Source organism: Lissotriton helveticus, chromosome 1_1, assembly GCF_964261635.1.
Source record: "Lissotriton helveticus chromosome 1_1, aLisHel1.1, whole genome shotgun sequence".
Taxonomy (NCBI): domain Eukaryota; kingdom Metazoa; phylum Chordata; class Amphibia; order Caudata; family Salamandridae; genus Lissotriton; species Lissotriton helveticus.
Window position 1 is genome coordinate 120336923 of NC_136057.1, and position 24765 is coordinate 120361687.

The window sequence follows — 24765 nt, forward strand, 5'->3', positions numbered from 1 at the left end:
AACTTTTCGGGGACTTCCCCCGGGGCCACGAAAGTCAAAGTGGCATCAAAGTGTGCCCCAGGAATTCCGGCACAGTCCTCTCGCCCGCAGTGCAGCCGCGGGGGGAGAGAAGCGCGGCGAACAGGGCTCGGGCTGAGCCGGGCCGGGGGAGCTACGGGAAGAAGCGTCCGCTCACCCCGCCATCTTGGCCACGCCCCCGTGCCCATCTTTTTAGATTGCACAGCTGCCCAGCACGTAGTGAGCAGCTGCCATGTTTAGGCCAGCATTCCTTTGGGGGCTTCTCTGAATGAGGTAGGAGTGAGATGCACTCCTTTGCCCAGCACAATTGCGCACTGCGAATTCCGCTGCATTGGCAGCAGCCCTGACATTTGGGACATAGGGCATTAGAGCCCCTGAGAAGGCCAGTTGGCCAGGGGGACTAATAGGTCGGCCTACCACCAAAGCTGCGGCCTAAGGGGCTCAGAACAACTCCTTAGACAGCCATAACATACGGAGCTCCGATGGAGAGCCAGGACGAGATCCAAGCTCCAAAAGCCATTAAGGCTGACCCCGAAGCCAGCACATCACGAGGTGCTAGAAAAGCTCTGTCTGATCAAGTTCCACGGGAAGTGCCTGAGAGAGCACTACTGTCCTCCAATGTATACACGGCTGGTGCATTCTTAAAACTGCCAACTGCGTGTGATATTGCAAAAAAAGAGAATATTGGCGATCGATGGATGGATAGAGACTTTTGAAGAGTTCTTAGATGCAATAGATGAAAAAGAGTATAAAGTATCTTGAGAAACATGACCGGTGAAGGAGTGAAAGAAGCCATGAACAAGAATTTGCAAGAAGGTGAAAAGACATATGATCAAATGGAAAAGGCCTTTAGTGTCAAGTTTAAGCCAGTGACAAATGTGAATTATAAAAGATACATATTCAGCCAAGAATGCCAAGGACCAGGTACGACCATTGATGAGTTTGTTCAAAGACTGGATGTTTGGTAAAGCACTGTAAATTAAATTAATTTATGATGAGGAGGCAACCCTCCTCGGAGTAATCCATGGATGTCTGTCGTATGCATTTCAACGACGAATGCTGATGGAAACTGAGCTTGTATCAAGTCCTCAAGGCTGCTTGCGCTGACAAGAGTGCTTATTGCCAAGTGACTGACATGGAGGCCGTAGGCGCCCAAAGTGCGTCGGTCATGAGCACGAAAAGTAAGACAAGGTTCAAGGCCGAGGGGCACAATGTCCTGTCTCCACAGAAAAAGAAAACGTGTTACAGACATGGACTGTCATTTCCACACGAAGGTAAATATCCTGCAATTGGACAGATATGCATAGACTGTGGTAAAGTGAATCATTTTGTGATGACTTGCAATGTGAAGATAAAAGTAAGTGTGTTGCAGCGTGAAGACAAAATGTCCGACCAAACGCTACATCAGGGACATTCGATGTATTCCCACAGATTCAGACAATATATTATTTTTAAATTTTTATAACTCTCAAGACACAGATAAAAATTTTGACATGTTAGAGGAGTTATTATCATTATACAGTAGCAGGTCAATTTCCTTTGAAGTAATCCGAATGGGGGACCTAAATATTCATCCGTGCGAAAATAAGTGTGGGAGTAAGATGTATGAAGGTCCACAGTTTTCAGCACATTCTCACTTTGAGCACACCAAACAGGGGGAGTACCTGGAACTTTTTTTAGCTAACCGGAATCTCTATGAATCGGGGTGTGTTGAGGAGGAACGTGGGATCCCCACATTTAAAGGGAGGGATAGAGACACGGGCACAGTCATTGATTATATTTTTTAACTTCTTTTTTGTTAGGTTTAGTCCTTAGGTATTTTACAGAGGTCTCAACCTTTAGTGATCACAATCCCGTGATAATTGAACTATCAGCAGTGGGAGCACTGTCTTTAAGATCTGATCCCAAAAGGAAGGCAAGAGAGGTTATACCAACGGACCAAGGAAGGAAACTAAAATGAGGAAAAGTGGTCCCTGAGACTTTTATATCAGAAATCTTACTGAATTCAGGGGCTGAGATAAACACTTGCCTAGATGAAACGGGACAAGGTCCAAATGTAATAAATGCATTTAACATTATTTGTGCACATGTAAATCAAAAGTTGACAGTCAAGAATAAACGCAAATCCAATTTGGAGAATAGATGGTTCGATAAAAAGTGCTCATCTGCTCACGCAGCACTCCTTAAATCCCTCAAGACCATCCCAAGGGATAGGGGGTTGGTAGCCCAAAATAGAGTAGCCTATAAACAAGCCGTATGCGTTAGAAAACGGGAATTACGAGATGAGGCATGGACTGATCTGCTGTCACCAGAAGTTTTGAAAAACAGCTCTAGATTTTGGGAAATAATAAATCAGCCACTGTTTGCAAACAATGTTAATACTGTGTTAGATTGTAACATCACTGATGAGGCCTGGATCGCCCACTTTGAGCAGATATACAGCTTTCCTCAAAGTGGAGATAATATCATGAACCAAGCAGTGAATCATGTCGCACATTCGTTAAGGTTTGAGACTGCAGAAATTGAAAGGTTGATAGGGGAAATGACTAAAAATAAGGCCCCCGGCCCGGGTGGGGTCCCTGCGGACCTGTTCAGAGCCGCACCCAAGCTGTGGGCAAAAGTCCTAACAAATGTTTTTAACTCAATAGGGCATGATAGCATCCCCTCTACATGGGCCACATCAATAATCGTGCCAATCTTTAAGAAGGGTTCTAGACAGGACCCCACTTGTTATAGACCCATTTCGCTGATCGACTCATCTGTAAAAATCCTGGGTCGGGTTCTGTTGCATAGACTAAACGATAGCTTGGCTGATAGAGGTGTCCTGTCGAAAGCTCAGTATGGTTTTAAATCAAAACATAGTACTATAGATCAATGTTTGAATTTACACCTTTTAATTAACAAGTACACTGTGGCCAGGGAGGGGTCCATGTACATGGGGTTCATGGACCTCTCCTCGGCATTTGACTTTGTAAATAGATCCAAACTTTGGAACATCCTGCTCGAAATGGGGGTAGACGCACCCTTAGTGCACTTCATAGCAGATCTGCACTCAAACCTTACGGCCAAAATCAGAGTGAATACAGACGGAAGGTGTACTAAGCAGTTCAGGTCGGATAGGGGCGTTAGGCAGGGGTGCATTTTGGCACCCTTGCTGTTTACACTCTATACAAACGCCCTAGAACAAACCCTGGGGGAGGTCCCCGCAGACAGTCCGCGTGTGGGGGAAATGGTTATACCAGTTCCCCTATACGCGGATGACGCCGTTCTCTTATCGCAAACCGGGGTAGGCTTACAAAGACTGCTGAATGTTTTTGGTTCCTTCATGCAAAACCTGGACCTGAAAGTAAATGCCAAGAAATCCCAGGTTCTCATTACAGGAAGAAGTATCTCAAATAACAAAGTAAAAACCTTCTTCTGTAATGGTGAATTGGTTTGTAGGGTCCCTACATTTCCCTATTTGGGGGTGGTCTTCGATCAGAAGGGCACTTGGCGGGCACAAAATCATAGCCGCTCGCTGGCATTTATGAGGACAGTTTCAGGGCTTATGGGGTTTAGTAAAAAACTGGGAGCTAAACCAACCAATGCAATCTTAAAAGTATATGAATCCAAGTGTCTGTCAGTTGCAACTTACGGGTGTGAAATATGGGGTTACACAAGCGAAGAGAAACTACAACTCGCAGCGCAGCGCCTCGCCTCGACAACGCCGGAATCCAGGGGAAGGCACTGGAATGGATCATCTCCTTCCTCGACGGAAGAACACAGAGAGTCCGCCTACCACCGTACAAGTCAGAGGCCACCGAAGTCATCTGCGGCGTCCCCCAAGGATCCTCTCTGAGCCCCACCCTCTTCAACGTCTACATGAGCCCCCTCGCGGCCATCGTACGCAAACACAACCTCAGCATAATCTCCTACGCCGACGACACCCAGCTGATCCTCTCCCTGACCAACAACCCCGCCGCCGCCAGAGCCAACCTGCACGAAGGGATGAAAGAGGTAGCCGAGTGGATGACGACCAGCCGCCTGAAACTGAACTCGGACAAGACGGAGGTCCTCATCCTGGGCTCCTCGCCCTCCGCCTGGGACGACTCCTGGTGGCCCCCCGCCCTGGGCACCGCACCCAAACCGACGGACCACGCACGCAACCTGGGCTTCATCCTGGACTCCTCCCTCTCCATGACCAGGCAAGTCAACAACGTCTCCTCGGCGTGCTTCAACATCCTACGCATGCTACGGAAGATCTTCTGGTGGATCCCCACCGAGACCAGGAAGACCGTCACCCAGGCCCTCGTCACCAGCCGGCTGGACTACGGCAACGCCCTCTACGCCGGGACCACCGCCAAGCTCCAGAAGAGACTCCAGCGGATCCAGAACGCCTCAGCCAGACTCATCCTCGACCTCCCACGAACCAGCCACATCTCCGGACATCTGAGAGACCTTCACTGGCTCCCCGTCAACAAAAGAATCACGTTCCGCCTCCTCACCCACGCACACAAAGCCCTACACGACCAAGGCCCGAGCTACCTCAACAGCCGAGTCAACTTCTACGCTCCCAAACGCCACCTCCGATCAGCCAACCACGCCCTCGCCGCCGTCCCCCGCATCCGAAGAGCGACATCAGGAGGAAGGTCCTTCTCCTACCTGGCCGCCAAGACCTGGAACTCCCTCCCGACCGACCTGCGCCTGACCCAAGACCACCTCTCCTTCAGGAAGAAGCTGAAGACCTGGCTGTTCGAGCAGTAGCGGCACCCCCCCCCCCCCCCCCCCAGCGCCTTGAGACCCTTCGGGTAGGTAGCGCGCTTTATAAGTGTCACTGATTGATTGACAACTAGTAGAGAACAAGTTCTTAAGAAGTGTACTCTCAGTTCCTCAATCAACCCCTACTTTCTCAACTCACACAGAGTTGGGACTTAGGTATATATCTGATCGGATCAAAATCGCACCTTTGATTTATTGGTTAAGAATATGGTTGAATGGTGAGATCACCTTAAACCATTCAATAATTAGGGATTGCCAGAGATTGGACAAAGTAAATAAAATTTCCTGGCTGGCATACATAAGAGCTGGGTTCCAGAGAATAGGGCGTATTGGTTTATTTACTTCCCCGGAAACAATAACCAATAAAGATATTGCTTTAACAAAAAAAGCCCTCTTGGGCCTTTTTTCCCTAGAGCGAGAGGAAACAGAGATGGGAAAACCCAGGGTAAGGGAAAACTATGCATTGGTCACCTGCATAGGACCGGAACCATACTTGGTCATAGTAAACAATCCCTACCATCGGTTCCTCTTGACCAGATTTCGGTTAAATCTAATTCACTTTACTCTGGGTGCTTATGACAAATGGTGTAGCCCAGAACAGGCAGATCCTTGCTCATGTGACGATTTCTCCGCTCAAAACACCGTACATTTTTTTTATGTTTTGTGATTATTTTAACGAGTGTAGGAGGAAATATTTATTACCAATTCTCAGAGAAGCAGGATTTGTACAAGTCAGGCCGGCACTCGTGTATTTAAAACAACTTAGCACACCTAAAATAATGTTTCATGTTGCTAGTTTTTTAATTGCGGCCAACCGAATCAGGAAAAAGAATGCCACATCTCCACCGCTCTTAAACATTTGTGAATAGTAGACCCCATGTTTAGAAAAAATACCATTAAGGGCAGGCCGACACCATGATACTCGTACATAAATGTGGTTTTTAGGAATATTTTTAAATAAAAAATGTGATACAAATTTAAAATGTACATTTTTATATCATATGGAATGAATTTTAGGAAAAACATTGTTCTATTTTTAGAAATTTTGTAATCCATTTTATATCTATTGTAATTGATTGTATATTTTCTATGACTGTTTTCTTGTCTTTATATGATATTAATTTATCGAAAATAAAGGAATTGACTGACTGACTGGCATAGACTGTGGTAAAGCAAATAATTTCGTGATGACTTGCAACGTGAAGATAAAAGTAAGTGTGTTGCAGCGAGAAGACAAAATGTCCGACTAAACGTGTTACAGACATGGACTGTCATTTCCAAATGAAGGTAAATGTCTCGCAATTGGACAGATATGCATAGACTGTGGTAAAGCGAATCATTTTGTGATGACTTGCAACGTGAAGATAAAAGTAAGTGTGTTGCATCGTGAAGACAAAATGTCCGACCAAACGCTACATCAGTGACATTCGATGTATTCCCACAAGGCTAGGCGGTCACACCAATTGAGGCAAATCGACACAAGATGAAGTTGATAATCATCTAAATCATCGAGAAAGAATTCCTCTGTGTCTGTTTACAATGAAAGGGACAATGATAATTGTGCAATATTGATGTTTACTTCAAAAAGGCATGTACATATGGGGCTAGTCGAATGTGAGAAAAATCCAAAGTGAAGACAATTCAACATGAAGACAGCTGTGCGTCGATAAATATTATGCCGCTGGAGATGTATCGCAAATTATCTCCGGTACCACAACTTACGAACTCAAAGACTAAAGTATACTCATGGGCTGCCTCAACGCCCTTCAAAAGTCAAATAAAAATTTTGTAGCCACGATGAAACAGAAGAAAACTGTGGTGAATGTGCCTATTCATGTACTTCAAGGAACAGCTTCAAGTGTTTGCTAAATTTCCATAGTGCTGCTGATATGGGACTGATATCAGTGAACTACACTATGAATGCTCATCATCAAGTTGTAAGTCGATTTCTTTCATTATTTTATTGGTCGGGAAAAGTCAAACAATGAAAGTAAGATTACACATAAATGAGAATTTTCATCAAAGACAGAGACGAGTTGTGTTTCACTTGCAAGAAGCTGTTGAAAAGGAACTTCATTTTTTACTTATATATGGCATCATTGAACGCTCCATTGGTCCGACACCATGGCTTTCTCCCATTGTAACAGTGCCTAAAAGAGACAGTGAAGGACCTGTACGCATAAGTGTTGACATGCGTCAGGCCAATAAGGCAACTGAGCGAGAAAAAACTCACAATCCGCACATTGCTGATATAATACCTCAATTGAATAGCGCAGAGTTCTTCTCTCGACTCAACCTAAATAAAGGATCTTACCAATTGGACCTTGAAGAAAAATCCAGATACATTGCAACCTTTTCTAGGCATATTGGTTTGTTTTGCTAAAAGCGATTGAGTTTTGGTATTTCCTCTGCTGCAGAACTTTTCCAAGACGTCATTTGACATATCATATAGCCTGTAGTCAATGTATTTAACTATAGTGATATATTGTTATTGTGGGGCTGCACAGAAAGAGCATTGCACAACTCTCATGCAAGTATGTCGTTTGCTGAATGATGCAGCCCTTAACTCTGAATGCTGACAAATGTGAATTCCACAAGAAAAGCTTGACATTCTTCAGCCATGTCTTTTGTGATGGAGGTATGAAACCTGATCCATCTAGAGTACAAGCATTGTCTACTGCCAATCCCCCACAAAGCATTTCTGTCTTACGATTATTTCTTGGAACGGTCAATTACTGTTCTAGATCCATGCAAGACTTTGCTATGCTCATTGCACCAGAACTAACCAAAAAGTATGTATCTTTTCATTGGTCAGATGAGTGTGAGAAGAATGAATGAATGAATTTAAGTTTATATAGCGCGTAGCTCCCCTGAGGCCTCCTAGCGCTTATGGACCGAGCGGCAGAGGAACAGCAATGTTAGAGCGATCCCTTGAAGAGATGGGTTTTCAGGAGCTTGCGGAAGGCCAACAGAGCGTCCAAAAAATCAAGCAAGCCTTTGAGAATGCCATTGAAATACCCGACTTTGATCCCAAACTCCATACAGAGGTTGCAGTTGATTCTAGCCCTGTAGGGTTAGGTGCAATCCTTGCACAGCACAAGGGACCGTCAAATTCCCGAGACATATTGTGGTACATGCCAATAAGAGCCTGCAACAAACTGAACATGCATACTGGCACCCTGAGAAAGAAATTTTGGCACTGGTTTGGGCTTGTGAATAATTTCCACGTGTTTGTGTATGGAAAGCTCTTCACATTAGTGGCTGATCACCAATCATTGTTGATGGTATTTGGCAATCCCACAGCAAAAATGCCTCCTCGAATTGAGCGTTGGGGTTTGAGGTCACAAGAATACAACTTCACGATTCTTCATCGTCCAGTGAAAGATCAGAAACTGGCTGATTATGCCCTGGTACCCCATCTAAGACAGTGGAGGATTACATCAAATTTATTGTGAAATGGAGTACACCAACTGCCTTGGCTTTAGAGCAAATATTCACTGCCACGAGATAAGGTAGTGGCATGTCAAGATTAAAAGTTGTGGAACCAGTATTCTAGACCTCTCACTAATGACAGCGAGTATATGAAGTTCAGAAATGTAAGAGATGAACTTTCAGTAATGCAGGAAGGCCTCATTCTGCGAGGTACATGGATTGTTATTCATCAAAATCTCTGACAACAAGTAGTCGAATTTGCCCAAGAAGGAGATCGAGGAATAGTTGCCACTAAGAGAGCTCTCCGTGATCGAGTCTGGTTTCCGTATTTTGACCAAATGGTCAAAAAATAATTGAAGACTTGTCACATATGAAACTGTCTTTCATCAACCTTTGATTGTGTCAGAATTGCCCCATCATGCTTGGGAGAGAATTGCTATTGATTTTTTTATGGCCCTCTGGATAATGGACATTATCTTCTAGTTATTGTTGATCAATACTCCCATTTTCCATTGGTAGAAGACATTTCATCCACTACATATGAGCAGGGTTATTCAAAACCTAGATGGCATCTTTGCGACATGACTTGTACCTGCAATCTTAAAATCTGATAACGACCCACCTTTTAATAGTCGAGAATTCAAAAACTTTCTAAATCATCTCAATATAAAGCATCAAAAAAAGCACTCCCCTTTGACCCCAGGCCAATGGTCTGGTAGAACGCCTCATGAGTACTCTAAAGAAATCTGTTCAGCATTCTGCATTGGGGAAGCTCGACCTCGAAGGTGTTTTGAACACTATTCTTTGAGGTTACCGTTTGACCCCCTCACTCAACCACAGAGGAAACTCCTGCAACTATCCTGTTTGGAAGAGCCATGACAACAAAGCTTTTCCAATGGGAGGGGCTGGGTGTGACAGGGAATTCATCTGCATTCATCTGCATGCTGATAGTCTTCTTGGGCTGGGAGAGAGGTGATTCACACTTTCATTTGAGTAAGTTGTGTTCTGCCCTCACTCAAAGGGCTGATTTACCCCCTACTGATCGTCTGGAGCCAGGAATGGGCTGCAAGGGACTGTTGCACACTTCTGAGGGTTCATTTGAAGTCACCCGTTCATCAAATACATTTTTGAGTATATGTACTGGAGCTCTAATCCCATGTTTTTAGACGCTGCTTGGGACTTGAAGCCAAACACTGTTGGCTCTACAAACTGCTCATTGCCATGAGAACTACTGTGCTGCCAGGAGCAACCACCATTTCGACTAACTGCCTTGTTGTGTTGACCTGCTGCTGCTGGGCTGCAGGAGGGACTGCCAATCTGCAACCTAACTGTATGTGCTGTCTGCTGCCTGCCACCTCCTTTTGTGCCCTGACTGAAGTGCTCTCCAAGGGTTTGTTTGACTGCCCCCTGTTCTCTTGAGATCTCAGGGCCATCAAAGAACGTGTTGCCTCTTTTCTCCAAGACTTCTGCTGGGTGAGCCCATTATACAAGGGCTAGCATGTCGCCAGTGCACCCTTCTGCACCAAGGTAAAACTTTGTGCATTACAGGAGAGTGCACCATGGGCCTGCAGTGCAGCCCTCTGACCATCATGGGCCTGCAGTGCAGCGCTCTGACCAGGGGAGTGCCTTTTTGCCTTCTAGGGAAGTGCTCCATGTTTTACAAACCAGCATGTGGTGAGCGTTTTTCTCCTGGAGGCATTACCATAGAAACAAACACGTCCTTGAGCCAGCGTGCTCACTGCAGCTGAATTGTATTGTGAACCTCGCCCCGGAGTCTGGCAAGATATCACCACTGTCAGATGCCACCAAGAACAAACTAGTGTGTCCCCTCTGGTCATGAGACTCGAGGAACAGCCCCCTGAAGACTTTCTCTGAGGTGATACAGTGCTGCGTCCAAGGCTGCAGAGCTACAGGAGCTGCACACAGCCTTCAAGGCAGGCCTTTCGATTACACGTTGTTCCGTAACATGCGGCGGTCAGCATTCTGAGGCTCATTCCAGCCAGCCTTGTCCTCTGGTTTTAACGTGTATACTGCACGAAGCTCTCAACATCGGGTCCCACTCCCGAGACATGACAACATTGTTAGCAAGTTACAGATGCCCTGATGACAGTGACCCTGCACCCACAAAGGTACTGTGAGGCGGGTTGCGTCGAGCAGAGTGGTAAAGCCGCCCTGCTCTCCTTCACGGGTGGCTTGGTTTCCCTTGGGCAAAGAGACCCGATTCAAGTGGCTCCGGTGGGCTCCAAATTCGCAAGAGCGCGAGGGGCATTTCTTGTTCAGCATTGTCTCTGCTCTGGAGATGACCTCAAGAATGGCGCAGGACCGTCCATACAGGAGAACTGCTGGAAGACTCAATCTCAATTACTGTTTGGTGTTTAGTAGGTGCTCCTGCGCTGTACGTTTGGTTTCTAAATGCAATCACTTCAACCACGTTCACTACAGTTACCATATGAAGTGTAATAGGAGCGCAGGTGCGCTGTTACCTATGTTTTCATAGTAATTTATGTGTTTTTCTCTATCAAACCTGCATTATTTGCACTAACGGTGTGATTTAAGTCATGTTGGTCTTGTTGGATGTACAATATAGAATGTATTTTTACTTAATCCTGCGTGGATTCCCTTTTGTGATTTACTCACTGTGTTGCTGCACTAGTGTGTTGCACAAATGCTTTGCACATTGCCTCTTTAAACTAGCCTGACTGCTCTGCGCCAAGCTACCAGAGGGTGAGCGCAGGTTATCTCAGGTGTGTATCTGGCTCACCCTGACTAGAGTGGTAGATTCTGCCTGGCTTAGGTGCCTACCCTAGCCAACCAGAAACCCCATGTCTAACAGTGGTTCCTGTGAATCACTTGATTTCCCAGCATGCTCCTGCTGCAGGACTAGGTCAATGCACTTTATGTAGGAGGACTAGCCACCATTTGTGTCTCAAAGGGAACTGTGACTCTTTTTCTTAGAACATAATTTTTTTTCCCTGAATTGTAACTGTTCACTTCTCCATATTATAACAATGCAGCTTTTTCAATAAATATTTTCCATGTGTAATTTTCAATGTTTTTTCTATTTTGCAGAACAACAATCACATCTAGAAAGTATGAATGTGAAAGAAAGTCATAAAGGTTCCGGAGGAAAGATGAATTTTACTAAAAATATCTACTTAAAAAAACGGCGCAGAATGCACATGAGCGAGAGACGCTTTGCTTGTAATGTGTGTGACAAAGGATTTATCAATGAGACACTTCTTGTGAGGCACAAAAAAGGACACACCAGCCTCAGGCCATATCCATGCGAAACGTGTAAAAAGTGTTTCACTCAAAAGGCAACTTTTTTACAGCATCAAAGAACACACACTGGAGAGAAGCCGCATCACTGCACAGTGTGTTCCAAGCGCTTTGCTTATAAGAAAGGCCTTGTACAGCATCAACACATACACACAGGAGAAAAGCCTTTTCACTGCACCATGTGTGAGAAGAGCTTCAATCAAAAGGCAACTCTACTAAAGCACCAACTTATACACACCGGAGCGCGACCTCATCACTGCACTGTGTGTTCAAAGCGCTTTTCTCAAAAGGGAGACCTCGTACGGCATCAAAGTGTACACACAGGAGAGAGACTTCATCATTGCACTGTGTGTGAGAAGCGCTTTTCTCGTAAGTCGACCCTTGTACTGCATCAAAGAACACACACCGGAGAGCGACCTCATCACTGCACTGTGTGTTCAAAGCGCTTTTCTCAAAAGGGAGACCTCGTACGGCATCTAAGTGTACACACAGCAGAGAGACCTCATGTGTTCCAAAACCTTTTCTGAGAAGGCAACCCTTGTACTGCATCAAATCGTACACACAGGAAAGAAGCTTTATCACTGCACTGAGTGTTCCAAGCGCTTTGCTTATAAGGGAGGCCTTGTACATCATCAAAAAACACACACAGGAGAAAAGCCTTTTCGCTGCACTGTGTGCGAGAAGAGCTTCAATCAAAAGGCAAATCTACAAACGCACCAACTAATACACACTGGAGAGAGACCTTATCATTGCTCTGTGTGTTCAAAGCGCTTTTCCCAGAACGGAAGCCTTGTACGGCATCAAAGCGTACACACATGAGAGAAGCCTTTTTACTGCACTGTGTGCGAGAAGAGCTAAAATCAAAAGTCAAGTCTCGTAACACCAAACACACAGGAGAGAAACCTTATCACTGCAAAGTGTCTTCCAAGCGCTTTTCTCAGAAAGAAAGGCGATGTATGGCATCAAAGTGCACATACAGGAAAGAGGCCTTATCACTGCACTGTGTGTGAGAAGAGCTTTACTGGTAAGGCACATCTTCTACGGCTCCGAAGTTTACACTCCAGTGAGAGGCCTCAACGCTGCACTGGGTGTGAGAAGAGCTTTACTCGAAAGGCACATATGCTACGGCATCAAATAATACACACTAAACTGAACCCTATCACTGCATAGTTTATGCCAGGAACTTCACTCAAAACGAAAGTTTCTACAGCACCAGTTAATACAAACAAGATAGATCCATTTTCACTGTAACAATCTTATGTCCTGCTTACCCCAAAGTAAGTTTTACTGGAATGTTGTAATTTAGCGAGGGCTTATAGTCAAAAATGCCTAATGGCCAGTGTTCCCTGTAGGGAGTGTGCATATAGTGTAATAACCACGAGTGCGCAAACTCCGTTGCGAAGCGCATACACTTCACACATCACTGAGGCACAATTTGCAGCTTTTGCTTTTCAAAAGCGAGCAGCGTGGAAAAAAAGATCTCTTGCGTGAAGGAGCACAGAGAGCAGATCTTGGGCCTAGCAACATACCACAGCGGAAGAGGGGAGAACGTTGCAGCGTGTCTCTTAAACGGCAGGAATCGGGTTGCCGAGGTTCACAAGTTGTGCAGCATCTTTCTTCTTCGCATGCCGTTTGCTGCACTAGTTTCTGAGAGAGGCTGCAGGACTTTACAGGCAGCTGTGGCTCTCCGGGGGTGATCCGTCCCTTTCAGATTCATTTATTTTAAAAGGCCATGCACTAATTAGCATTGTTCGGTATTTAAGGGCATGATGTGCGGCATACTGATGTTTAAGTCCCAGCTAAAAGTGTTCAAAAAGCAAGCACTCAGTGCATAATGGTATGCCTGTGCTAAACGTATTTAGAGAACTAATTTCTGACCCGGCCGCAAGCATGCTTAGTCATATGTGCCCGCAGTGAGGCAGCATCATTCAGATGAGTCATTTTCCCAGCTCCGTAATTGCAGCTCTGGTCACCTGTGAAGCGTGATTGCGAGCAGCCATACAAGAATGTAAGGAGATATGATCGGTAACCAATCACACCCTTGTGTTATTTCTTTATAAATGTCCAGATCGTTTCTCACTGCTAGTTGAGTCTATTGCACCAACCAAATATAGGATTCATTTACTACTCACGCCGTTACATGAGGGCACAGCCGCAACACTCTCTCGCCATCTTACAAATCACACACTAAACTACTACTTACACGTCACAACAACTTTGAGCTCACAGCTAGGGCTCTCAGCACAGCCCCCTATTTGCAGATGCCAATGTGCTAACAAATCGAAGCCCGATGCCCCTCTGCAGCGCACAGAGGTACTCGCCTCGCGGAACAGACTTGCTTCCGTCTTCAGCCCAGGTGCTGCTCACTCTTTTTGGTGCTTGATTACCGTTGGAGCTGCAGAAAGAAACAGGGGCTCTTTTCCCTTCCCTTCATACCTTTTACCACATATGTTTAAGAGTTAGTAGTTGAACTGTGGTTATTGCAGATGTATGTAGACCTATTTTCCTAAATAAATCCTGCTGTATCTTGCATTTCAATGGGTTCGAGTCAGCATTCTGTGCATTTAAGATCCCCTCCTATAGGGCGCACATTTATTTTTGTGTCGCTCTGTAAGCTCTACAGCACTCAGGCTTCGGTAGTGAAGAGTGCGGCCACAACCAAATGGAAAGCAGCTAACCCACTGAGCAGCCCTGTATCTATGAGTGCCGCCAGGTATAACTTGATTTACCTCCTGTAAGGAGTAAGTACTGTGTCCAGACTGATTTTTTAGTTTCTGTTTTTCAGCCCAGCCCTTTTTTGCTTTCCTCAATAGAAGAATGCAAAATACACCAAGTCTTAGGGCAGGATGAACTAGCATCAGGAATACCGATTTCTTATTTGCGATACTCTATGAGTCGCAATTTGGAAATCGGGATTCGTAATGTATGAAACTCTTTTGAGTTTCGTTAGCGATTGCTAGCGAGTGCCAAATAGACCTGCCTCATGCATATTAGTGAGGTAGGTCGCAATTTGAGACCCATTTGGAATCAAAACCATCACAGAGATGGAGCCTACTGAGGTCAGCAGACCACCATGTCTATGATTTGGTTTTTAAAAAAGCAGTCTGTTTTTTTTTAATGCAGCCTATTTTACTTAAAGGATAATGGGATGCATTTAAAATGATAAAAAAATAAGCAGTCTGTTTTTTTTTTATGCAGCCCATTTTCCTTAAAGGATAATGTGATTCATTTAAAAAGAAAAAAAATGAGCTTTTTCGTTTAATTTTTTAAGAGTAGACAGTGGGTTCCGTAGGACAGCTGCCTGCTCTTAAAAATATTTGTTATCCATTCTTCAAAGGACCCCTACCTATTTGCAAATGGGTTACCACCTACTTCAGGGAGTCAGTAAAATTTGACCTTGATTCAGTCGCAAAACATTCATACAGCCCCTGCAGATTCAGTAAGTGGAAGAAATGCCGTAAACACGCCCCTTTTAAATACTAAATCACACACACTAATTGCAAGTAGGTAGCATGTTACCGAATCACAATTTGTATTTGGTACATTTGTAAAAGCATTTTTGTGGTTGGATGTTTCCGACTGCAAAAATGCTTTGTACAAGTGGCCCCTAATGATTTACTCCCCCAGCAGGAGAACTAGCCAATAGGGCACTAAACTAATGGTGCAGCGCCAGCTTTGCATGTGTGCAGCAACAGCGGTGGCATGAGTACTGGCACATTTTTTTTTTTAAACAAATGAATCACTGCAAGCATTCATTTATTTGTGCTCCTCATGATTGAAGATATCTCTTGCAGCCTTAGGCTTGGAGATATTTTGTTTGAAGTCCATGTTAGTGTTTTCCCAGTGGATGGCAGATGCTCCTGCTGTTCTTGGTCCATTCATCACACACTCCTGCTGGTGCTTGCTGACTCTATATGCTTCTGTGCACTTTACTAACGGTGCAGCAGGTGCAGTGGCACGGGGCCCAAGACTGTGAGGGGCCTGTTTACCCTGTAAATTACTGTATATTAGCAGCCCAACAACAGTCAAATTGGTGATTTCTTTTGATTGCACCTGAGCTTATGACATCCTGGTCTTTTTTTAAAAAGATTTTTTATTAATTTCATTCAGCAATCAGTTGTGAATTGAGCATGGTACATAGCATAATGGTTTATACAGTCAATACACAAATAATAACAATATATTTGCAGAGAGCACTTGGCATAACGTAACATGATCAAATCCAATCATATCCATTTTGAAATAGGAGCCCAAACTTTTTGACCAAATGTCTTCCTTTTTAAACCTTTAGATCTATAAATCGCCATTTCTAGTTGATATATCGATAACAATTTTAATTGCCAATGATTAAAAGCTGGAGGCTCAGGATCTAACCAGCGAGAAGTAATACAAAAACGAAAAACTGACATACAGATAAATAAAAAGCCTTCTTCAGCGGCTGATCTTATTCTTATATGATCCGTTTGGAGACCAAAAATAATCATTTCGGCAGTTAATCTTATAGTAATCCCCAAACTATTATTTAAGAAAAATTCGACATCTAAGATAAATTGAGAAAGTTTCGGGTAGTTAAAAAACATGTATAGAATCAGCAGCTACTGCATCACATCGTTTACATTGATCCCCATTACTGACTTTCCATTTAGCCAATTTAGCCGGAGAGTAATATAAATCATAAATTGACATGAAATGCTGGCTTTGAAGTGAGCCATTAAATAACATCCTAATCGATAGTTCAATAGATCTACGTATATCAACTTTTTCAATTTCAAGTTTCCTCTGCCATTTACTCTCAATCAAACTCAAGTCGTCATCCAATTGATTTACAGTCATCTGATAAACAAAACCTATTTTCTTTACTTTTCTACTGATTTCTAGAATATTATTTTTACTCATACATTTATGGTCAAGAAGACCCTTAGATTCCAGAAAGCTCCGTACCTGGAGGTATTTGAAAAAATAATTTCTAGACAGTTTATATTCTAGTTGTAGAGAATTTGAGTGCCTTGATAGAAGTCCCCCAATAAACGAATCCCAGCTAGATGCCATCTTTTCATAATTTGGTCATTAAAAATCTCAGGTAACATACGATTATTCAAAACTGGAGAGAAATAGTTTAGATCACCACACCGAATAATTTTCTTTTTTATCTGCCTCCAGATTACCGAGGCTGCTATTAAAGTTTTGAACTTAGTCTTTTTATAGTAGCTGGGCTCTACAATTCTTACTAAACATTGAGAGACTTCCACACCTAATAGCATTTCATAAATTGAAGGGTGGATCGGTTCTTCCGTGATAACGTCTGGAAAGATTAATATCCCCATTTATCTTAATGAGATAAGCCAATAATATAGCCTGAAATTGGAGATCCCCCAGCCACCCTTCATTCTCGGAAGAGAGCACCATTTCAGGGCCCGTCTGGTTCGATGATAACCCCAAAGGAACCTGGATGCCATTCTATCAATTTTAATAAAATAAAAAGACGAAAACAAAAGAGGTGTTGTTCGAAATAAATACAAACATTTTGGAAAAATTAACATTTTTAATATATTAGCACGGCCATAGAGTGAGAAATGTAAATTATTTAGCCTTTCCAAAATGTTATTTGAAGATTTTAACTTTTTAATATATTAGCACTGCCATAGAGTGAGAAATGTAAATTATTTAGCCTTTCCAAAATGTTCATGGCATCCTGGTCTTTCCACAAATATGCATAAACCCAAGCTGGGCGTCACTGATAGCACTGATGGAGAGGGGGGCTGTACATTTTGGAAGGAGAGTAGATCTCTCAGGACCATGCTCAGATAAAATGATCATTATTACGAGTGACTGCAGTGCCGACGCCTGAGCAGCAGGAACCCTTCGTCTACCTCTTCTTGGTTCATGCGGGACTTCATTCTACCTAAAATAAGTTTCCCGTATGTTTCATTTAACAACACAGTTTGCTTCCTAAATGCAACTGCAAAGTTAGATTTTAGTGGGATGAACATCACATAGGATTATACCTGCAAGCGTTTTGGAAATACAAAACAGACACACATACGCATCAACACTTTTAAAAATATCCACACCTTATGTCCATTATACTCCACTCCACGTGTTGTATAGCATTCCCCATCATAGGGAGGGGACGCCTTCACAAAAGAAGGGTCAAGGATGTGTTGCATCTTAAAAGGCTTCAAGCCTGTGCTCTGCGTGCTGCAGATGTCCGCAGTGGATGCGTTAACCATCTGCGCTACATTACATGCTTACTACGACACAGGAACAACGGTATATGTGTGTAAATTGTAACTGAGGATCAACAAACTTTTTGGTTTAGAGGATCGCCTAAACCTGTTTGTTTAGTAGCTACAAGCACTTTCTTTCTTTAGGACTTTTCATTTCATGTTCACTGTGCTTCGGCTAACCATTACCAGTCCACCGAAAACAAAATGCAATTGAGAATTGGTTGCCAGTTGCAGGCTCCACTCATCCTCCACCGTTCCACGCGTGAGTAGTTCGGAGCTTTCATTTATTTAAGGCAATTCCTGAAATATCAGAAATGGCTGTATAGTCCAGAAACATCTTTCACACTCTCTGGGGCTTCCTTTCTTTTCTTGCCCAACTCCCTTGCTGCAGTTTTTTTTAAAATTCTTTTTTATTAACATTTTAAAGATCACACATGCTTATTTGACCACCTCTTAGTTCCACTTTACAACATAGTTCTTGTATGATACAGAAAGTAGCACAAAGGATTCAGTGGTAAGTGGCGCTCTTCGGTATACCTTTCTGCTGCTGACAATCATTCGATAGACCCCTCCCCACACATCTGCCCCACAGGACCTGCCGTCTGTACATTCTTCAACTGCATACATTCGTTCGTCCTTTGCAGGGGTCTGGTGTTACCACAGCCCCATTCCAAAGCCCACCACCCTGCAGCCTGCAATCCTCTTTTAGTATCCTGTGTCCAGCATCACCCCTCTGCATGCCCTTCCTCATCGGCATTTTCGCTTTTATCCACTAAGTATGCCTTATAAAGGGACCAGTAGTCCCTAGGGCAGTTCTGCACAGACGGAAGCTCGTTAAAAGTGTCTAACTACTCATTACAGTGTGCCATGTCCGAGTGCCAATCCCCCAATTTTGGGGTAGGGCCCCTTGCCCAGCGCATTGCTATTCTGCGCTTAGCTAATAGTAGTCCAATAGCGAGTAGCTTTCTTTTTTTTTGTGTTGAAATGGTTTATTAGCATTTAATAAATATAATACAATAAAAGCAATAAAATACAGAAATGTGCAGTATGATAACATAAATTACATTTGAAGTAATGCATTAATGTAATGTAATGTGTAATGTGTATACTTGTAAAGCGCACTGTTGCCAGCCGGCGTCCTGGCGCTGTATACCGCTGGGGAACCCGTCCTGGCTTTCCCTGTGGGATGGTCCCTGCTGGGAATCCCCAAGGTGGAGCCAGGCATCCCCGGCGTTGATGGGGCCGTTGTGGAGATTAGGCAAGCTAATGCCCAGAGTTGCCGAGTGGGACCCCTGGTTAGAGTAGGCACCGAGGCAAGAATTGTCGAGTCCGCTGACCCTGGTCCACGACCCTGCCACGTCGGGAATCGAACCCTGGTCCGGGGCCGACTTCTGCTTTCAGGTCTGCCGCCTCTAACCAGTGAGCCACACCACTCCACATTAAGGTAAATATATATGAATTCATGAGGATGAAGACTATCTTATTTTAATACATGTAATACAATATTAAGATGAAAGGAGGATAAAAGAATTGAGTTGTGAATAAAACAATAAGCTATTTGATTGAAAAACTCTAATGACTTATGGTGAGATAAAAAGTAATTTTTAAGCAAATGTGAGTAGAGAGAAAATGAATAATAATAAAGCAAAGGTATCAATGCAGAAAATTGTAAAAGAATAGAGCGTATAGTATAGAAAATTATACAGGGAAATTAACCAAAGATAAAAAGGAAGAAATTGGAGGAAATAAGATGAGAGCATTGGTTCCATCTGTATAGCGAGGCTGTTATAGCCGTCAATACCTGGGAAACTCCCTCCTAGAATTGAAGTATCGCTGGACAGTACCAAGCAGCATGTATAACCCCTGCTTCCTGCTCATTGCATCGCAGGCAGTTTGTAGATTCCCGTAGGCCAGTGTTTCCCAAACTGGGGTCCACTGACCCCCAGGGGTCTGTGACACATTCCCAGGGGGCCCACAGTCTGCAGTTTTAGAAGCTCTGCAAAGTTCCTTGTATAATTAGCAGTTTTTGGGCAACAATAAAAGTGTCAAGAGAACGCCAGTGATTAATGTACCTGCTGGAGAGAGATTAGAGTTTTGTCCAGTAGCAGCTTTGAGTTATCTAAGGTAGCACAGAGGGTTAATATGCCTACTGCAAAGAACGTCTACCATGCAGTTTAAAACACTATTTTATTTGCATAGCTCAGTGAGTTACTGCTTTTCTCACTGATATTCTTTTGTTACTGCACAGTTCATAAGTTACTATCGTAATCTAACACAGTGATCTGTAAACTGTTAAAGAGCTGCTTGGAAACTGCATGGTACAAGGTAGTAACTTATGTTTTTCCCAGTCTTTCATTATCCTCATGCTGCTAAAAAGGTTTATTCGTGTAGAAATATTTTTTTATTTTATTAAAGTCCATGCTAACCAATTTATGTTCTGCATCCTAGGGTTTTGGTTCTCAAGAACAAGCACTCTTTCAAAATGCCTACCAATATGGATGGCGTGTGAATCCTACACCTTGTAGTCTCCTTTGCCTTATGTAACATTTTCTAAACATTGATTTACACATAGGATTCATTGTCTCTATATGTGTGACATGTAAAGTGCTCTGACATCCCACACTGGTATAAGAGGTGCTATAAAACAAATGAAATACATGTGAGAGAGGGGCTAAGGAGAGATGAGAGGCGCTGTTGGAGGGTGATAGTGAGGGAATCATTGAAGAACCCCAATAAAGATTGTCGTATCCTGGTGCACAGTAAGGCCATCATTTACGATTCTTTAAAAGCTAAGACAATTCAATATATAATGATGAATGTGTTTTAGAATGCCCTATTGTTCCCTACATTTTTTGGGGGTGGAGCCTCCCAAAGTCCCCTTTGTTGTGGCCAGGCTCACTCACTGCACCTGCTGTGCGCCGTATGTGGACTGCTCTGAAAACATTTGCCAGGGCTGCTTTGGGTTTCCAGTCCGCCCCTGGCAGGAGCCTCTTACTGTGAAATAAAACCAACCATTTAAAAGTCAGTCGGGGAGACGCAGCACCAACCTTCCTATTAAAACATATCACTGTTTGCAATTCTTTCAATATAAAATACTAAAATCCTTAGTAATTCCAGTATTTGTTTAGTGTGCACATGTGTTTATTTTTCTCAAGTTACTGTTTTCATTAAATTTGAATCATACAAATTGCTTGGGGGTTCTCGGCTTCCAGGGGTGACTCAATGGGGGTCCTCAGGAGTCACATGTTTGGGAACCACTGCTGTAGGGCATATCGGTACAAACTTTCCAGCGTGTAATACACACGGTTTATGTACTTAAAGTGTATCAACTGGTGTCTCCAATTTACAGCCATACCTTATCTTCTATGGCCCTACCCAAGTCTCTCTGCGAGTCCGATCTTGCTTCAATCGCACTGGGTCTGCGGGCTTCCTGCACATCAGCATAGAGCACTCTTACTAACTTGTCAGGGGCTTCTTCTGTATCACGGCAGAACGTGACATGTCTGGTGGCTCTTGCAAGACTTGTCCTAATAGTTCTCTCAATTCATACCGGACTCTACGGCGGTGATATCGAGTCAGGGCTGATGGCGGGAGCCTTGCTCAGGGATATTCCTCCAATTCCCAACCTTTACTGTATGAAAAAGATCTCCCATCTTTGTTACCCCTTGCGTTTACAGGGCAGTTCTCATATTTGTTTCCAGTACTAACGAGAGCTAGGTGCACCGCTCCAGTTTAACATGTGGGAATACAAGAGTGTGCCCCTTGTTTATCTCACAAGTTCCACCATGCATTGGCAGCACTGTGAGAAACCTGTCGAGCCTTCAGTCTCCGGGCTCTCAATCGTGCCCATCATAAACACCCAACCACAGTCTGAGCTCACCCAGACCTGAGGGTGACGGCTTTACCATTTGTAATACATTAGAGTAATATGCTGTATGACAATAAAGACACAGAAACACATCATCATTTGCCACAAATTTTGCGATGTTTGGCCGGGCATTCCCTGCCCTCATGCCGTGGTTGTTCTTGTGTGGCGCACCAGTCTACTCCGTTGCGCCATTTGACTATGTTTGGCGGGACGGGATTCTTCCATGCCATTGCAATGTCTTGTTTGGCCACCACTAGGGCAGTGCTTATGAATAATTTGTCTGCTCTAGAGCCGTCCAGTCCATCTGTCACTCCCAGTAGTATGTTCAAGGGGTTGTGAGGGCCCTCCCATCCCAGCACCTCCGTAAGTTCCGCTACCAGTGACTCCCAATAGAAAGCTATGAGGGGGCAAGACCATACCATATGGAAAAAACCTTCGGGTTCTGCCCCACAGCGTGCACAGGATGGGTGTTGCATTAGGCCTGCCCTATGTAGGCGATCAGGGGTAAGATAGGAGGTATGAAGGTAGTATAGCTGTACCAGGCAGAGCCAGGCTGAGACAGTGATGGTCTTGCGAGCCATCAAGGTGTCTCTCCAGTCGACGTCCTCCAGAGCACCTAGCCAGGACTCCCAACTAGTCCTCAGCGGGTCGAGGGAGGTGGGGCCATTGTTAGTTAAGGAACTATAAATGTGTGATACCCCCACCCCCTCCCAAAGTCCCCCACTGTGATTTGTGCTACTAAGGGGCTGTGTTCTAGCAGCGACGTGCCTGTTACTATGTGCACGCTGAGGGCGTGGCCGAGTTGTAAGTACCTAATAAACTGTGACGGGTGGAGTGAGTGTCTGACTTGAGGGTCCCAGAAGGAACGTACATGGTAACCGATCCAAACGTCACCGAGTTGCAAAATACCAATAAGATCCCAGCCCTGGAAACCCTCTGGGTTCCCCACTTCTCAAAGCCATGTGCCTTGCCAGAGGGGTGTTTGCTGGGTCAGCCTATTCCCCCAGCTGGGATGGCGTAGGGAGTCACACCAGGCCAGCAAACCTGCACGGGATACTGTGGGTAAGGTCCTGGGAATGGGTTCCCCGTACATTATAGTCTGGATTAGAAAGAGTCCGAGGTCTTTCAACTCGGTCCTGCAGGCAGGGTCGGACCAGCCACCATTACACCAGTCGTGCAATATTAGGAGGCGGGTTGCTAGGTAATATAGGTACAAGTTTGTCGTACCCATGCCTCCATAGAAGAGTGGAATTTGGAAGCGAGAGAGGGCCATGCGTGGACGAGAACCATTCCAGAGGAACCGCACGGTCAAGCTGTCTAAACCCCTGAACCAGGCCGGGAAATATGGAATGGGGTGTTATGAATGATGTAGAGGAATCGGGGTAATTTTAAAAAGTGCCACCCTGCCTAGTGGATTAAGCGATAGGGCTTGCCACTTCTGGTGGTCTTTTTTGACCAGTGGGGTGATGTTAAGTGCCCAAGCCAGTTCAGGGAGCAGAGTGACCCAGATTCTTAAGTATTTCAATGATTGCCGTCTGATGGGGATGGTAGACTGCCAATCAAAGCATTCTCTAGATAGATGTAGGGGCACCAGGGTTGATTTTGCAGAGTTCAAGCGTAAGCCAGAGACTTGTTCGAAGATACGGAGTATCTGCTGGCATCTGGGGCCGGGTTGGGCCGGCTCTGCATGGAAGAGGCAGACGTCGTCTGTGTATAATGCGATTTTGTCCTCATGAAATCTCTAACAAACAGATGAGGACGCCATATCCAGGCCACACGGGCACGAACGCTGCTACCGACATCGTATAGCTCCGGTTACCACCCAGAAGTACTCATCTGGTCTCTGACTTGATAATTTATATACCGTACTGAACCCAACTGTCGGCAAAGCCCATTACAATCTCCGTGGGCAGCACTTGTTGTCAACCTACCGGCAGGTCCATTTAAATTTCAAGCTCCACAACAACCATCGACCATAAACGTCCGACTAGCACTACTTATTTGGCATTTAACCATGCAGACGTAGTACGACAATACCAGCGCCCTTTAAAGACCGAGAAGTAAGGCAGCGAATAATCCTTCGTTCTGTGTATGGTGTACCTCCATACATTTTAAAAGGAACATCATCACTGTGGCCACAATTCTCGCCATATCTTAACAGCATTTGATGGTACAGTCCTGATGAAGACACAGTCCACGTGTCGAAACGCGTCGACAGGAAACCATCCTTTTTCATATTTTTATATTGTTTAAAAACCAAAGCTTTTTTAATTGTTAAATCATGTATGAAGGTTGTATTAACCGCCCATATTAAACAAACTGTTTTACCAAAGTATATCCCTTGGAAAACCTTTTGAGATATTAAAACCTATTTTTTACTCAGAAATATTTGCATAATGATTTTGTAGACACTATGTCTTGCATGTGAGAAACGCTAGTTATTGCTGTGTATGCCTGGGTAATTTTAGTTCACATATAGACTGCCAATCAAAGCATTCTCTAGATAGATGTAGGGGCACCAGGGTTGATTTTGCAGAGTTCAAGCGTAAGCCAGAGACTCGTTCGAAGATACGGAGTATCTGCTGGCATCTGGGGCCGGGTTGGGCCGGCTCTGCATGGAAGAGGCAGACGTCGTCTGTGTATAATGCGATTTTTGTCCTCATGAGAGCCACCAGCCCTGGACCCGGTCATCAGCACGAATAAGCCTGGCCAGGGGTTCCATTGGCAGGGTGAAAAGGAGGGACGAGAGAGGACATCCCTGCCTCATCCCCCTCCTGATTGTGAATGCATCCAAGAGTGCTCCATTGACAAGCATTCTTGCGGTCGGTTTGGAGTACAGGACCTGAACCATCGTCCATATATCTCCAGTTGACTGAGTCAAAAGCTTTCTCAAAGACGACTAGGAGAAGAGCCAGATAAGTGGTTAGCGACTGTCGGTTGGCCAAGGCCAGATGGAGGCGCCTAAGACAGTGTCTGATACTCTGTGTCGGCATGAAGCCGAACTGGTCGGGGTGGATGAGTTTGTTGAGGTATGGTCTGAGACGTTGTGCCAGGACGGTGACATCAATTTCGACCTCTGTATTGAATGAAATGAAATGAAAAGAACATTTATATAGCGCGGTAGCTACCCTCGCGCTAGCGCTGAGACGTCACACCTGGTTAACAGCGGTCAGAGCTAGTCAG

General features: G+C 44.4%; 1 protein-coding gene across 1 annotated transcript in view; it reads left to right on the top strand.

The window, feature by feature from the left end:
* LOC144768111 (uncharacterized) overlaps window positions 1-14281 on the top strand; it is a 53848-nt gene extending 39567 nt beyond the window's left edge. Inside the window, exon 3 of the mRNA XM_078651523.1 lies at window positions 11278-14281. Within this exon, the coding sequence (XP_078507649.1) occupies window positions 11278-12014 (737 nt within the window). The 3' untranslated portion in view covers window positions 12015-14281. The remainder of the gene's footprint in view (window positions 1-11277) is intronic.
* The last annotated feature ends 10484 nt before the right edge of the window (window positions 14282-24765 follow it).